We start from the raw sequence: 15,784 nt of genomic DNA, 5'->3' as shown, positions 1-15,784 counted from the left end.
AACAAATAAAACATTAAAATAAAGTAAAACAAGTGAAGCATTTATCTGCACTTGCTATTCCCACGGGGTCAGTGATGCCTGCCAGACAAATGAGGTCACCATTCCTGCACAAACTATCGTTGGTATGAAATGTATCCAGACACTTTTTTTATTGAGATACCACCCTGCTGCTGAGCTCAATAATGAGTCCTGCAGCAAGGAAGACGATCATTTGTAGTGGTACCTAAGCTTCACAATGTCTCATTCTTCTGAGTTTTACCAAGCCTATGCAGAACTCTGAGGCCTCCTGAAGCTCAAAGGCCAGCTATATATTAACACAGCATGGCCCTTTGTCAGTTATTGTCAAACATTACAGAATTATGACACAATTCTAGAACACTACACATCTCCCCAATATTTTAGCTGATTAAAGTTCAACTTAGATTGCTGCCTGTAATAAATATTATTTATCACACAATACTGATGATATGGATTTTATTCCTGAAATCTGAATTCTTGCAAGGGTATCAAAGTGTGGCTGTTAATATTTTCTGAAGCATTTTTTAAACTTCATCATAGACTACATCAATGTCTTTGTTTGTGCCAAGGAATTGAGACTAATTTCACCTCACTGTGATCTTTGTTGGTAACTGAAGAAATTTATCCCCTGCATTTTTGCTTAGGATGAAGTCTGCCCTAAAGCTGAGAGTGATGCTGTCCAGCGATGCGTTTGGGCTACTGCTGTGAACGTCAAAGACAAGTACATCTACGTGACGCAGCCAAAACTGAACAGAGTGCTGATTGTTGACATTCAGTCCCAGAAAGCAGTGCAGGTACACTTTTAATACATTGTTCAGCTTGTTACTTGGTTGTGGTGACCAAAAGCTCTTTTGTAACCTTTAAAGCATAAATATGGTTTACAGTGCCAACTTTATAGTACACTTATTTGCATGAAATTAATTGTTTTTTTCACGATTGATTAAAATGTAATTGTGTTGATTTTGATTCTCTTTCATTTAATAATATGTAAGGTGTACTTGGAATATCAAGTAAGCATGACTTTTGAGCTCACCAGATATGACGGAGGGATTTGCTTATTCATAAGAACCATCTGCAGAAACCCAGAAATTTGTAAAGTTGTTTTCTATTTTATAATTATTTGTAAATACATAACACTCTGCTGCATGATTATAATGAACTTCAAACTTTTTCTCTTTTTGTTCCATTTGGAGTGTAATTAGTTTAAATATATGGTAATGATGTGATTGGTGCATTATATTTTCCCTGTATGTTCTTTTGATACAGTGGTTAATGCATCTGGATTTTATTGCTATGCAAATCTTTTAACAAGGTTATTAGCTCGTTTATTTTATACAGGTTAATTTTGTCATTGAAATAGCACTGCCACTTTGCAAGATTTCTGAATGTGTCACCATGGGAAAGCCTCGGTGTCAATTCTATGATCCAGTGGCAATCCCTTCAGGAGGTTAGATGGACAGAACAGCAGAGTTAGGAACAATAGATTAAAGTCCAGAATGATTTAGACTGTGAAATTTAGTTAGGGTATCTAACTGAGCTTTCAGATTCTTACCATTACCAGAAGCCATTCACTGGAGCCCAGTTCATGCTGAGAACATACTTCTGGAAGGGAGGTAAAAATTGGTTTGACATCCCTACTGGGAAATCACTGGGGAAAATGTTGTTGGAACATCCCACCCTTTCTCTGTAATCGGAGGAAATAAAAAGGGGGCAAATCAGAGATGAAGACTGTTGAATCTAATTATGTTTCGGAAAGGAGATCTACAATAGAGAAATTGCTCCTCTTAAACTTCGGGCCAATATCAGAAGGCTGACCAAGAAGCTTATCATTACAGTTCATGGAGCAAAAAATAAACTGCTGAAGGAACTCAGAAGTACATCAGTCCAGTCCTGATGAAGGATCTCGACCCGAATGTCGAATGTTTATTTCCCTCCATAGATGCTGCCTGACCTGCTGAGTTCCTCCAGCATTTTGTGTGAGTTGCTGGAGGAACTCAGCGGGTCAGGCAGTATCTGCGGAGGGAAATGGAGAGTCGATGTTTCAGGTCAATATCCTTCATCTGGACTGACTATACAGTAGTCAATGCAAAATTGCATGTCACTGTGTGTTTCAATGTACAGATATCTATCTACCTATCTTAAAAAATTCCAGGATTTTATCCCAGTGCCATGAAGGAATAACAATACTTTTCCAGCATCATAATAGTGTGTAACCTCTAACTTAGCTCTGGAGGCACAAGAGACTGCAGATGCTGGAATCTGGAGCAATACACAAAGTGCTGGAAGCATCACCTATCCATTTCCCTCCATTGATGCTGCCTGAACAAACTTAGCTCTGTGTCATGTAATTTATGCTCACATCCCCTAATTCTTCATAACCAATTTAATTTTAATTCTAAAGAATTCTCTGTTTGAATTTTATAAGTCACTGTCTTACATATTTTATTCTTCTTCAGAAATAAAAACACTCTGTCTCCGTATACTGGTGTACTGTCACAGCAGGTAGAGCTGCTTCCTCACAGCTCTGGGTTCAATCCTGACCTCAGGTGCTGTCTGTGTGGAGTTTGCACATGCTCTCTGTGACCCCGTGGGTTCCCCCAGGATGCTCCAAGTTCCTCCTATATCCCAAAAGATGTGCAGGTTGGAAGGTTAATTGGCCGCTGTAAATTTCCACCTGTGTGCAAGTAAGTGGTAGAACTGGGGGGAGGGGGGTATGGTGTTGATGGAAATGTGGGGAGAATAAAATGAGTCGGGGTCGATTAATGTAAGCTGGTGGTTGATGGTCAGCATGGAGATGATGGGCCAAAGGGCCTGTTTCCATGCTGTGTCTCCCTATGTCTCTCAAAATACTTCTTAATTTTAAAAACCTATTAGGCATTTTGTTTTTATTTTAAACATATACTTTATTCATAAAAAATGTATGCAGATAATATAATACAATCAGTTCATACCTTTCTCTACATTCAATGTACTATCAAATTAATATATACCATTACAATGCATCAACCCCACTTATTTTTCCTCTTCACCTATGCAGTATTTGAGAGGCTGTTACACAGGCCCAGCCCCTCAGTGTCCAGTGGAGGCAGGACCCTAGACAATAGTCCTTCTCCTCAAAGCCTTTGTGATGGCAGCACCAAGCTTCATTGCATCCCTTAACATGTGCCAGTCAGCCGCATACACTTAAGAAACTTGTACTGGAAGACCAATACGTTTCTGGCAGACCAAAGTGCATCATTCATCGAGTTTATCTTCCAGCAGCAGTTGATATTTGTCTCAGTATGTGCCCCTGGGAAGAGAACGTAGATCAGAGCGTCCTCTGTTACATAGCTGATCGGGACAAACTTTGACAAATATTTTTGCATCCTTTTCCAAGTCTTCCATACCACAGCCACCTCAAGGGCAGTGTGCATTGCAAGTGAGACTTCTGCAGTGTAGACGGATCTGAGGGGCACTGCTCCTTTAATTGCCCAACCAAGTGAGGTTTTGGTGCTTGTTTGTGAGTTCTAGTGATGAGGCGTTCTGCGAAATGGCTTTGACTGTCTGCTCGTTGGCAGGATCGCTTTGTCCCTGGCCTCAGGATTTGGATAAAAATGAAATCTGGTGCAGTGGGACAATTGTCACTGTCCCAACGTGTCTGTGCCACTTTAACACCCTGAAAGGTGCACTGGAGTTTCTAGGCACGTGTGTTTGAGTCTAGCATCATCAGAGGCCATGACATGAGCGGTGGTTCCAGTAGTAGCTTGTCTGTATCTTGAATAGGGAACTGCATTCCAACACGGGTGCCCTGCAACTGAAGAGGACCAAAGAGTAGCAAGGAATACTGCAACATAGGAGAGAGTGAGTAGTGAGGATCTCAGACCCTGAACTGGAGGGCACTGAGAAGATATCTTTTTCCCATTGTTGAGCGATCCAATACCAGAGGGCATGCATTTAAGGTGAGGGGGGGTAGGATCAGAACAGATGTCAGGGGTACGTTTTTTACTCAGAGAGTGGTGGGTGCCTGGAATGTGTTGCCTGATAAGGTGGGAGACAGATTCATTGGTGGCTTTTAAGAGGGGCTTGGATGGGCACATGAATGAGAGGAAAATGGAGAGATATGGGCATTCTGTAGGTAGAAGGGATTAGCTATGTCGGCTAATTGTGGGCCAAAGGGCTTGTTCTGTGCTGTACTTTTCTATGTTCTATTGTAGCGGTTGCTACCGCGGAATAAAACAGACTCTACTCGGAGGATTGCCAAACAGAAAATGGTTTATTTTCCCGCCTTGTGCGGGCCCTTTAAGGGAGAAAAACTCCCGCCCAAAAAACCGGCAATGACGTAAGTCCTACGTCATCAGGACTTTCCCGTGCGCGGGTTCTCCCCGTCGCTCGGAAAGACGAGGCCCGCTGCCATCTTGGGCCTCGTCGCTCCGACGCCGCGCGACCCGACTGCCGAGCCGGTTCGCCCGACTAGACGGTGAGTCGCCACACTATGTTCTATAAAAAGTCGATTCATAGAGTTATACAGGTCCTTTGGCTCAACTTGTCCATGCCAACCAAGATCTCTATCTACACTAATCCCATTTGGCCTATATCCCTCTAAACCTTTCCTCTCCACTTACCTGTCCAATTGTCTTTTAAGCATTGTAATTGTACCTGGCTCTATCACTTCCTCTGGCAGCTTGTTCCATATACATACTGCCCTATGTGTGAAAAATATGCCCCTCAGATTCCCTTTAAATCCTCCCCCTTTCACCTTAAACATATGCCCTCCAGTTTTAGACTCCTCCACCCTGGGGAAAAAGACCATAAGATAAGATATAGGAGCAGAATTAGGCCATTCAGCCCATCGAGTCTGCTCTGCCATTCAATCGTGGCTGATTTTTTTCTCAACCCCATTCTCCCGCCTTCTCCCCTTAACCCTTAACCCCCTTACCAATAAATAACCTATCAATCTCTGCCTTAAATACTCCCAATGACTTGGCCCCCACAGCCCTCCATCGCAATGAATTCCACAGATTCACCACCATCTGGTTGAAGAAGACTGCAGGTATATACCGTATCGATGCCTTTCATAATTTTATAAATCTCTATAAAGTCATCCCTTAGCCTCCTTCTCTCCAGGGAAAACAGTCCCAGCCTATCCAGTCTCTCCTTATAACTCTAGCTCTCAGTCTCAGCAACATTCCCATGAATCTTCCCCGCACTTTCTCGAGCTTAATCACTCCTTCCTGTCACATGGTAGCCAGAAGTGCACACGATACTCCAACTGCGGCCAAACCAACAATTTTACAAGTGTAATACAACTTACCAAATTTTCTACTCAGTAGCTCAGTTGATAGAGGTAAGCATAACATAAGCCTTCTTCACGTCTCTGTCTACCTGTGTCCTGACTTTAAGGAAACATATGCTTGTACCGCAATGTTTCTCTGTTCGATAACATTCCCCAGGGCCCTACCATTCACTACATATGTCCTGGCCTGACTTAACTTTCCAAAATGCGTCACTTTGCACTTGTCTAAGTTAAATTCTATCAGCTATTCCCTTGCCCACTTTCCCAGTTGACCAAGATACTGTTGTCACCTTAGACACCCTTCTTCACTTTTCACTATACTGCCAGTTTTGGTGTCATCTGTAAACATACTAGTCATGCTAAATGTAGACCAGACATCTCATTTCACAGGATGCCAGGAGCCTAGCAGACATATGGCAGTTGGAGGAGATAATTGTGGAGGTCAGTATCACAGGACTGGGATTCAGGGCCAGGCACACGTTAAGAAGCACTCCTGTGCTTAAGCATGGGTCAATTTTTCTCGCAACAATTCTTGCAACAATTCCAGTGAGTAAGCACCAATTAAAGCTGTTTCTCTGCCTCTTAAAGGGGAGGTGCTGTGTGTCTGCAACTGGGGTTGGAAATCTTTCCAAAGAACTTCGAAGCTTGCTTGTAGACATGACCGATCATTGGGGAGGGTGAACACACCAATTTTGCTTGACTCTGGAGGCACTGGTGTTGAAGGGGTGGAGGGAGCTCTTCTACGTGCAGGGGTCAGAAACCTTCTGGGCACACGGTAAAATGAAAGAGACATTTGCTGAGGTCACTGCATCTTCAAGTGCTATCTCCCATCAGGGGCACCAGGAGTGTTATAGGTTACTCGCCTGCACCACTCCCACTGATTGTTTGAGATGATTGGTAGGTCAGTGACATGGACTTGCCTTTCATATGCCCCATCACACCCAGCCCACTTAGCAACATTCCAAGTCTCACTTACATTTCACTGGGGCAAGTGGCTGATCTCAGTTAGCAGCTCCCTCATGGTGGAGTTTCCCAAGGCATTTCTCTTTGCTGCTGTATTAAACTGCCAACTGCAAAGTCTTCTCTCATTCAACCTCCTCCCTCTTTGGCGGGTTGCTGTGCTCCTCGCATCTTCTCTTCAGCTTTCACTTCATGCTACAAAGTAGAACATCAAAATCCAGGAGCAAAAGAATTCTCTTGAATCTTGTAGTAAACATAGACTCACTTACTTCTGCAACGTGGATCAATGTATGCAATTAAAAGCTTTGAAATAAGCCTCCAGCCTGTCTTCTTTGACTAAATCACCAATAAATGCAAATAATTGACCATCCCTTGAAATAATGCAGGTGTTTAGAGTGTAGAATTTAGGGAGGCAGGTTTCTTCTTGCTACCAAACACTGGGTTATCAACGCAAGTTGGAAACATGGCATAAGCTTCTTGCTACCAAATACTAGGTTATCAATGCAAGTTGGAAACATGGCATGAGCTTGATTACATTGGCTGTGCTACTCTCAAAACAGTGCTGCATACTGACTGACATTATGATCTGCAGATACTGCACGTACCCAGCATGCCTGAGTATTGGGCACACCACCCCATGTCTCCAAATATGGAGGCCAGTGAAAATTTCACTACAGAAATACCCACAAGCATTTCACAAGTTCACTGCAAATCAGTGACTTCAGCATCCAAGGTCAGCTGCTGCAGAGACAAATTTTGCAGTCTGATAATTGCCAATTCTCACTGTGGGAATGCAGCTCCTCAATCTGCCCTCGTATCTTTGAGAGTGCCAACTTATAATTAGCCTTTTGTGTGGCATGTTGTCAAACCAAATGACTCTCATTTACCAACCTTGAAATCTTTTCAGAGAATCCAACAGAAGCCATGTTGAGATTCAGCAATAACCCTTCTTTCAAGGTGGGTGATACAGAATAATGCTAATGATCCATTCTAACAAATTGCCTATAACCATAGTCAAGCTAATAGGCCTATAATTTCTTGTTTCTAATTCACTGCTCTTTTTGAATATTGGTACATTATCCTCCTGCCAGACCCTTGGAAGAATCCTTCAATCTAATGAGCTGTTTAATAAGCAGCCCACTTAACATACCTCCCAGCTCTTGGATCATTGTAGGGTGAATGCACATCATGACATGCAAACTCGTCTAATTTGATATCCCGCATTCTTTAGCAGGAAGCATCTACTTTGACATTTACAACTTTTGTGTCAACTGAGCTTTGCATTAATCAAAAATGAGGAAGGTCTACTGAAGTTGAGATTGTGGCAAAGTAGCAACTTAAAACCTTTGCCGTATTCAATTTGTTCATTTGAGTCCACCCTGAGAAATAGTTCAATGGCCCTCGGCATCCCTTTTTCACTTTAGCTCCTAAAGTAGCTAAAAGAAACAATTGTCTTTGCTAACATTATCCATTTCTCCATTTTTATTTTGCCACTGTGTTAGCAGTTTCTATTATTGAAGGGCATCTCTTGTGACAATGGCCATGGTACACCATCCAATGTTTACATTCAATTTGATTTAGTCAGTCACCATTTTGTATTTTTTTAACATCTTCCCTACATTGTCAAGCTCTGTGGCTACATTTTCTTAGATAGATTCTGCCATATCCAATCATTGCCACTGTGTACCCCATGATTTGGCTTATTTTTGTATTCCTGCTCAATTCCCTCTGGATTTTCCAAGGAATCAGTCCCTCCACTGCCTCATTTCCCAACAACGTTCTGATGGCATCAAAACTGATGAAGACTCATTCACCTGAAACATTACCTCTGTCTTTCTCTCCATAGATGTTGTGCAATCTTCTGAGTGTTTCTATTTTTGTTTCCAATATCCAGCATCTGCAGATTTTTTCTTCAAGCAAAAACATGGCTGGTCATGACACTGAGCTCTTCATCTCTCCAGTCCTCCAGTCTTCTCAGCCGTTCTCTGTCATGTAACTGTTTGACTAACATCCAGTCATGGATGAGCTTTAATTTTGTTCTAATTGAACACTGACAAGATCAAAGCTATCATCTTCAGGTGTGACCGTAAACTCCATACCCTTGCCACCTGTTCCATAATCCTGAATAGCCACAGTGTTCAGACCTTGGAATCCTATTTAACGGTAAATATTTTTCCCTCCCCTATATTCTTCCATTGTAAAGATGACCTACTACACCTCCATAACATTGTCTGTCACTACTCTTGCCTTAGTCCTGCAGCTGAAGTTCTTTGCTTTTGTGGTCTCCAAGCTCAGATCTAGTAATAGGTATGTTTCCTGTCCAGCATCGTTCTCACTGCATTTCATTCTGTATTTAGGAAAAATTATCTTGTACCTCACCAATCTTACTCACGTGCAAATAATGACCGTCATTGCACTTAGCCGAACAGGAGATAGCACATCCTATTCAACATTTTTCACTGCTACTTGCTTTAGTCGTAACAATGTTTATTGGTTACATCTACAATGACTAGTTAGTTACTTCAGTTTTTCTCCATAATCCACCCATTATTTAATCTCAGGAATGGACATGGCTGTTCTTTGCTTCAGAATGTTTCTACATTCTATGACCATCTTTCTTTCTGTTGCTCATTCCCCTCAAGACCTTTGCAAATTTTAACCTTCTAACATCTGGAACTAACTTTAGCTTCAACCACAATTGGAATTGAATTAAGATACGTTGTAGTCACCATTGCACAAATATTCCCACACATGGGCATCTGATTGCTTCTAAAACTGAGTACCTATATGTTCCTCACTAATAAATTATATTAATGATAGTCATCCATAATAAGATAAGATTTCATTATTGGTCACATGTATGTCGAAACACACAGTGAAATGCCTCTTTGCGTAAAATGTGCTGGGGGCAGCCCGCAAGTGTCGCCATACTTCCGGCGCCAACACAGCATGCCCACAGCTTCTAACCCGTACATCTTTGGAATGTGGGAGGAAACTGGAGCACCTGGAGGAAACCCATGCAGACATGGGGAGAATGTACAAACTCTTTACAGACAGCAGCGGGAATTGAACCCCAGTCATTGGCACTGTAATAGCGTTACACTAACTGCTATACTACCGTGAATATCTTTCAGCAAAGTTGCCCTCATTGTGAAATGGCTAATGTTTGGCTTTTAAATGTTGATGGAATTAAAATCCCATAATACAGACTTTTCCTAATTTCATGCCTTTAAAATTTGTGTCAAAAGCACTTCATCATAGTGAGCCCTTTTCCTGAAGTCTCAGAACTTAATACAGGTTTTCTGATTAATAAATAAGTAAGTGAAGTTTGAATAACAGAGTCACTCTGTGTATTCAATTATTGTTTGTAAGAAAAAAGCAGCTTAAGGCACTGCTTCATTTTAGAAAATTAGGATGGAGAACAATTACAGGACTGACAAGAGGAATTGAACCCAATTATCCATTGAAAGCCTGAAACACATTTGCAACAAGCACACAGAATTTCAAGACAGATAGGCTAATCAGTGCGAATAATTAGTACACAAAAATTTTCAGCCTATCAGAGGACTAGCTTTAAAGAGTTTCAGAGCTGGATTCTAAGCAAATTGAATTGATCTCAACAGAAGTAAACAGTATGGGGTAACAGAGGTAATCAGGAAGTCCGGAGAACATATATCAAAAAATATAATATTGCTTCTTCCCAGTGTTCCAATTTCTTTGGCCCTTGTCTCCTGAATGTAGTGACAGAAAATGTAGGCAAAGAATGATTCAGTCTTGTGGAATGCCTGGAATTTCAAGAAGGGCTCTGTCAAAGTGTTGCAGACATAACTCAAGACAGGGAGAAAGAAGCAGAATTGGCTGAAAGCTAACTACAAAACATAGACACAAAAACAAAGGGAAATTTCTTAAACTGACATGGAGTAGTACAAACTTGTAAAAATCTGTGTTAGGACCACAATCATTCACCATTGACAAAAACAATTTTGATTCAGAGATTAGAAGTATGATGTTACAATTTCCAGATGCTACCAAATTGGAGATTATAACTAATAATGTGGAGTCTGAATCAAAATTAAAGTGTGTCGATATTAGACTATGTAACAAATTGTTTTTATGCACTAAGTGATCCAGTTTGCATAAACAATAAAACATAAAGTAAAATTTGGGACCACATGTAGGTTGATGAAATCTGAGATTTTCATTCCAGGTTACTTCATCTTTGACTGTCCCTTGAGACTGAGGGTAACTTGATTCCACTCCAGGTTTGTGGCTTTGAGGAGACTGATAAGGGCAACTTGGGAACTACAGACTCTTCCACAGATGGGGCAAGAAGTGCCCGATGGGGCAGGGGATCATAGTTGTGAATAAAGCAAACTTCTGCCACTTATACGGAACTTTTGTGTACTCCTGATGCATGGATTTGAGGTTCTCATTACCATCCTGAATGCTCCTTCTCTACTTTGCTTGGTCATCGGCCAGGGATTCAGTGGGAATATTGCAACTTTTCAAAGAGAGTTCACGCATATCCTTGAATCATTTTCCCTGTTCGCCTAGTGATCTCTTCCCATTGACAAAACTTGGAATAACATGTCTATTTAGGGAGTCTAGTTTTGGTCATGCAAACAACATGGCCTGCCCAATGGAATTGACTGACTGTAACTAGAGCCTCAATACTGGGGATGACAAAGGAGAAGACATTTGTGTTGGTTTGCATAACTTGCAGGGAATTCAGAGGATTTGCAGAAGCAACATTGCACTACCTACACTACCTACAACAGGTAGTAGGTAGTGCAAAACTCAGAAACATATATGGGAGAACAGGGATCAATGCTGCCTTATGGATCATAAACTTTGTGACAGGTCTGAGGTTTTGATCATCAAACATTCTGTTCCTCATTGAACTGAGGGCCGTACTGGTGCATTGAGAGCAAATTTCATCCTTAATATATGCTTTTTCTGAGAGTTGGCTCATGAGATATGAGAGGTGGTCTATATTTTCCAGGGTTTTGCATTGACCTTTATTGTCAGAGGTCAGTATTGTACAGGGGGAGCAGATTGTTGAGAACCTTTGTCTTGCAGGTGTTGAGTTTAAGGCTCATCCTCTCATATGCTGAAATAAATGAGTTGATGATAACTTGGAACTCTCCCTCCAAGCACATTCAAACACAAGCTTCGCCTGTACACTGCAGCTTGACTGAGCTTCTGGTGATATTGGTTCAGGATTGTGGAGACCAGGGGTTTAAAATTTCCCATTGTGTCTGAAGATCAGCTCCACTCTTGCAGGAAGTCTATTGGAGGTGAGGTCAGCAAATCAAGCAGTAAGATCACTTTGGGTAGATCTAATTAACATCAAGGCCCAGAAAACATTAGTGGGATTTACACAGATACTGTCAAACAGTAAAGATAATTTAGGGCATGGTATAAATCAGGAAAAAGAGGAGTATGTAACAAGAGTAATATATAATTATGGGAACTTCAATATGTATTTAGACTAGCCAAACCAATTAACATCTTCAATTAACTCTATAAAGTCACACTCCACTGTATTGCGAGCAATACAGTGGAGTGTGACTTTATAGAGTTAATTGGAGATGTTTTTCTAGATCATATGTTGAGGAAGCAACAAGAAAACAGACTATTTTAGACCTGGTGTAATGTGGAAGGGTTAATTGATGGTGGTTAATGAAAGAGTGAACATAATATGATAAGATCTTAAATAAAAGTTGGAAATCATTTAGTTCATTCCAAAACCACAGCTTAAATACAAAGCCTTGAGGTGTGAGTTAGCTATGGTGAACTAGGAAGCGGAATTAAAAGATTTGTTTGTCATCCGGCAATCACTAACAGCATATAGTTTATAAGTAAGATATCCCTCAGAAAGAAGAAAAAACAGGAAAAGTAGCCCAGCTGTAGTTATGGAGAAGTTAAAGATAGTATTAGATCAAAGGAAAAGGCTTACAATGTGACCTAAAAAAATGCAGCAAACCTGAGCATTGAGAAATTTCAGAATTCAGTGAAAAAGGATCAGGCCATTGAGCAAAAATGGGAAGAGAAAGGTAGGCTAGTAAGAAACATAAGAATAGATGGGAAACCTACATGTAATTAAAAATAGCAAAAGGTCCATGACAGACTTAGACAAGAGAAATTATATTGGGGAATAAGGAAATGCAGAGATTTTAAACAAATATATTTTGTCCATCTTCGCGGAAAGTGCAGGACATCTCCCAGAAATAGTGAGGGCTACGGATCTAGAGTAAACGAGCAGCTCAAAACAAGTGGCCTTTGTAAAAATCTGGAACTAAAGAAATTAGTGGCTGAAAGGCAATGACTTGAATCCTGGGCTCTTGAAGGAGGTGGCCATGGAGGTAGTGAATGCACTGATAGTCATCTTTCAAACTTCCATAGATTCTCAAACATTTACCACAGATTTGAAAAGCAAAAGTAACCCAAATATTTGAGAAAAGAGGGAGAAAGGAAACATGGAACTATAGACCAGTTAATCTGACATCAGTAGGAGGAAATGGCAACAAGGCATTTGAGAAAATAACAATACAATTTGACAAAATCACCTTGAATATATTAAAGGAAAATTACATTTGACTGATTTATTGAAATTTCTTGAGGTTGAAATTAGCAGAATAGATAAGGGTGAATCAGCTAATGTGGTTTGTTTCGGAATTCCAGTAAGCCTTTGATATGGTGACATTAAAGAGATTATTAAGCAAAACTAGTGTGCTTGGTAAGGGGGTAATATAGAGTGTCAATTGAGAATTGCTTAATGGACAGAAAGCAGAGGATAGGAAAAAAATAATAGATATTTATATAGTGTTTTTATGTATAGCGTTAAGCATGGTTAACCCATTGGTCAGGACACATTGAAAATGGATAGTTCAAAAACCTCAGTTTTCAAAAGAGCATTCATAAACTAGAGTGGTATTTCAAAAGTGATTTCAAAGTATAAATTGACCCTGCCTTCATTGAGTGGACAATTATTGAGATGGTAATTAATACATTTAGATGATGTGAGTAAAAGATTGATTTAAGTAAATTACAGAACTGCAGGTTGTAAGAACAAAATGAACCAGTTTAAAAAGAATTTCATTTGCAAATGTGAGGAAATGATTCAGCAGAGATGGTTAATGCTCCAAAAAGACAAGTATCAGGTTAGCAACAGGACTGAATATTGTAAAGTTAAATGTAGGCATTAATAATCAAATATTCTCAGAATTCCTTCAGTTATAATGGTGATAGAATCATGAAAATCTCATCTGCAAAATGCAACAAGTCAGTGTTAAACAAAATATATTGTAATGTGACTCTGATAGTTTGGAGTTTTTAATAATTTGTTCCTTGGGGTTGGAATGGCATTTCAGGAAGATTGGTTCATTCTATTTGATTTTTTTTTACCTCAGATTAAAATGAAAACTCAATGGCAGTAAAAATAAAATTACATTTTAAAAAGAAAAAAAAGTCACGACTTATAATTCAAGTATTCTTTTTCTTACTGACCCTCTCACATTAATATATGAGCAACGACTAGTATTTAAGGAAAAATTAAACATGCACTCCAGAAGTAACAGTGATACATCAATATCAAGGAATTTTACTCCTGGAATGATAGAGCACAAATAATAATGAATTGGGAAGTTAGAAAAAGAAATTGAAACAAATAGCAAAATTGACCAAGACACTGACTAATTCATGACAGGGAGTTTAAGAAGTATATGACATGCAGGAGTTCCACTACAAAGCTCAATACATTTGACCACAGTTTCTTTTGCTGCTATTTTAACAGAGATGCTAACCCAGACAGGGTAATGAGTTCAATAAAACAGCAAAGAATTCCTTTTGAGTTAATGTTCGCACGGGGTAATTCAGAAATATGAGAATATTTTGCTTAAAAACATCCACAATGTGATCACAATGTAAATTTCTGTCTAAAGTAAAATCTCTCTAAAGAATGGAATTTCTAAAGTGTGAAACAAATCAAAACCAGAAATATCTGTGAAATCAACACTGTCCTGTAGTTTTGAATGAAGAAAGACTAAAGAAGATTAACATCTCCAATAAGCCAGACATTTTTTTCAAATCATTTTTAATGGCTGTTTATCATGTCCCTATGTCTGAATTGACATGGTGTGGGGTGGGTGGTGGCAGGGTAGGGGGGTGCAGAGGTGTGTGGAGGGTTTTATAGTAAATGAAGTATTAATTCCAACTGTTCTTCCAAAACAACAGGAAGTTTTCTTTTACAAATCATTTAATACAAGCAAGTCATTGGAACTTTCTTCAGGAATTTTTGATTTTCCCTTGAAACAAAACATCGAAAATAAAAATAGAATTTTACACACTCTATTTGCACGCAGTTATCAGTATATAATCACTTTCAAATAATTATAATAATAGTTTTTGAATGCATTAGTTACTAAATTTCCATAACAAATTTCAATGCACTTGTAATGATGATAAGGTTAAAAAAGGGCAGTTTTCAAGAGCTGAAGGCTGGGTTTTATTTTGTTTAATTATTGATTTTATGCAGTGAAGCATCTTGCTGTGCTGAAGATCTTTTACAACAGAAACATTTCACATGCTGTGAAGTTATGGTTGCTTTTATGTGCTACTGAGTTCACTTCAATGCTATTATTTGCTTTGTTAAAGTTACATAATGGGATACAAATGCAAATAGCTCTTAAATGCAATCCTGGCTTTTTTAATGTTATCACCACCATCATTTCAAAAAGGGGTGAGGGGGTCAGATGAGAGGAAATTTATTAAAAGAGAAAAATCAATGCCTTGGAGCAGTTTAGTGAAAAACAAATAGATTGAAGCAGGATGAGACAGTGAATTTAATGGTAATAGTGCAATGAATAAGGTCAAATTAGGGGAGGAAATGATTAAAGGGCTAAAATTATCTAATTGCACAAGGCATTTGTAACAAGTTGGAAGGACTAATGGAACAACTAGAGATAAAGAGATTTAATCTAATAGTTATTAAAGAGGCATGATTGGCTGATGACCAAGGTTGGGAGCTAAATATTCCAGAGTACTTGATGTTGCAAAAGGACAAGCAAAATAGAAACAGAGATAAAGGGTGAAGATGCAGCAAGTTAGCCTTGATAATGAAAGTTTGGCTGAAAGATCAGATAATGGAATTAGTACAGATGGAGATAAAAGAATGCAAAGACCACAAAACATAATCCCATTTAGTAGCTTTAATACCGGTCAGAGTATTAATCAAGAAATAGGATAATATTGTAACAAATCTTACCAAATAATCCACCAAAACATTAATCTTAATATGGATTGAACAAATCAAATTGACGAATGTAGTTTGGAGGATATACACGGAAAGCCATTGCAATAGGTCCCAAGAGCAACGCATCATAGAATCAGCCTAAGAAGGGTTCTTTAGGTTGCAATATGGATGGAGGAGTCTTGCTGAAACTTTGCAGGGCTTTGGTAAGTCAAGGACAAAGGTACAGATTTATATTAAAGGAAAACATCGCAGAATTAAAAATGCCTTGCTTATTTTTCATT

The 15,784-nt window shown here is 39.4% G+C and overlaps 1 protein-coding gene across 3 annotated transcripts in view; it reads left to right on the top strand.

Moving 5' to 3' along the window:
• fstl5 (follistatin-like 5) overlaps positions 1 to 15,784 on the top strand; it is a 576,645-nt gene that overhangs the window by 526,464 nt on the left and 34,397 nt on the right. For all 3 annotated transcript variants that reach the window (XM_052010319.1, XM_052010317.1, XM_052010320.1), the window contains one exon: positions 663 to 812. In XM_052010319.1, the coding sequence (XP_051866279.1) occupies positions 663 to 812 (150 nt within the window). The remainder of the gene's footprint in view (positions 1 to 662; positions 813 to 15,784) is intronic.

Source organism: Pristis pectinata, chromosome 2 (assembly GCF_009764475.1).
Source record: "Pristis pectinata isolate sPriPec2 chromosome 2, sPriPec2.1.pri, whole genome shotgun sequence".
In the NCBI taxonomy this organism is placed as follows: Eukaryota; Metazoa; Chordata; class Chondrichthyes; order Rhinopristiformes; family Pristidae; genus Pristis; species Pristis pectinata.
Note: the sequence above shows the minus strand (reverse complement) of the source record. Positions and strands in the feature narration are given on the sequence as shown.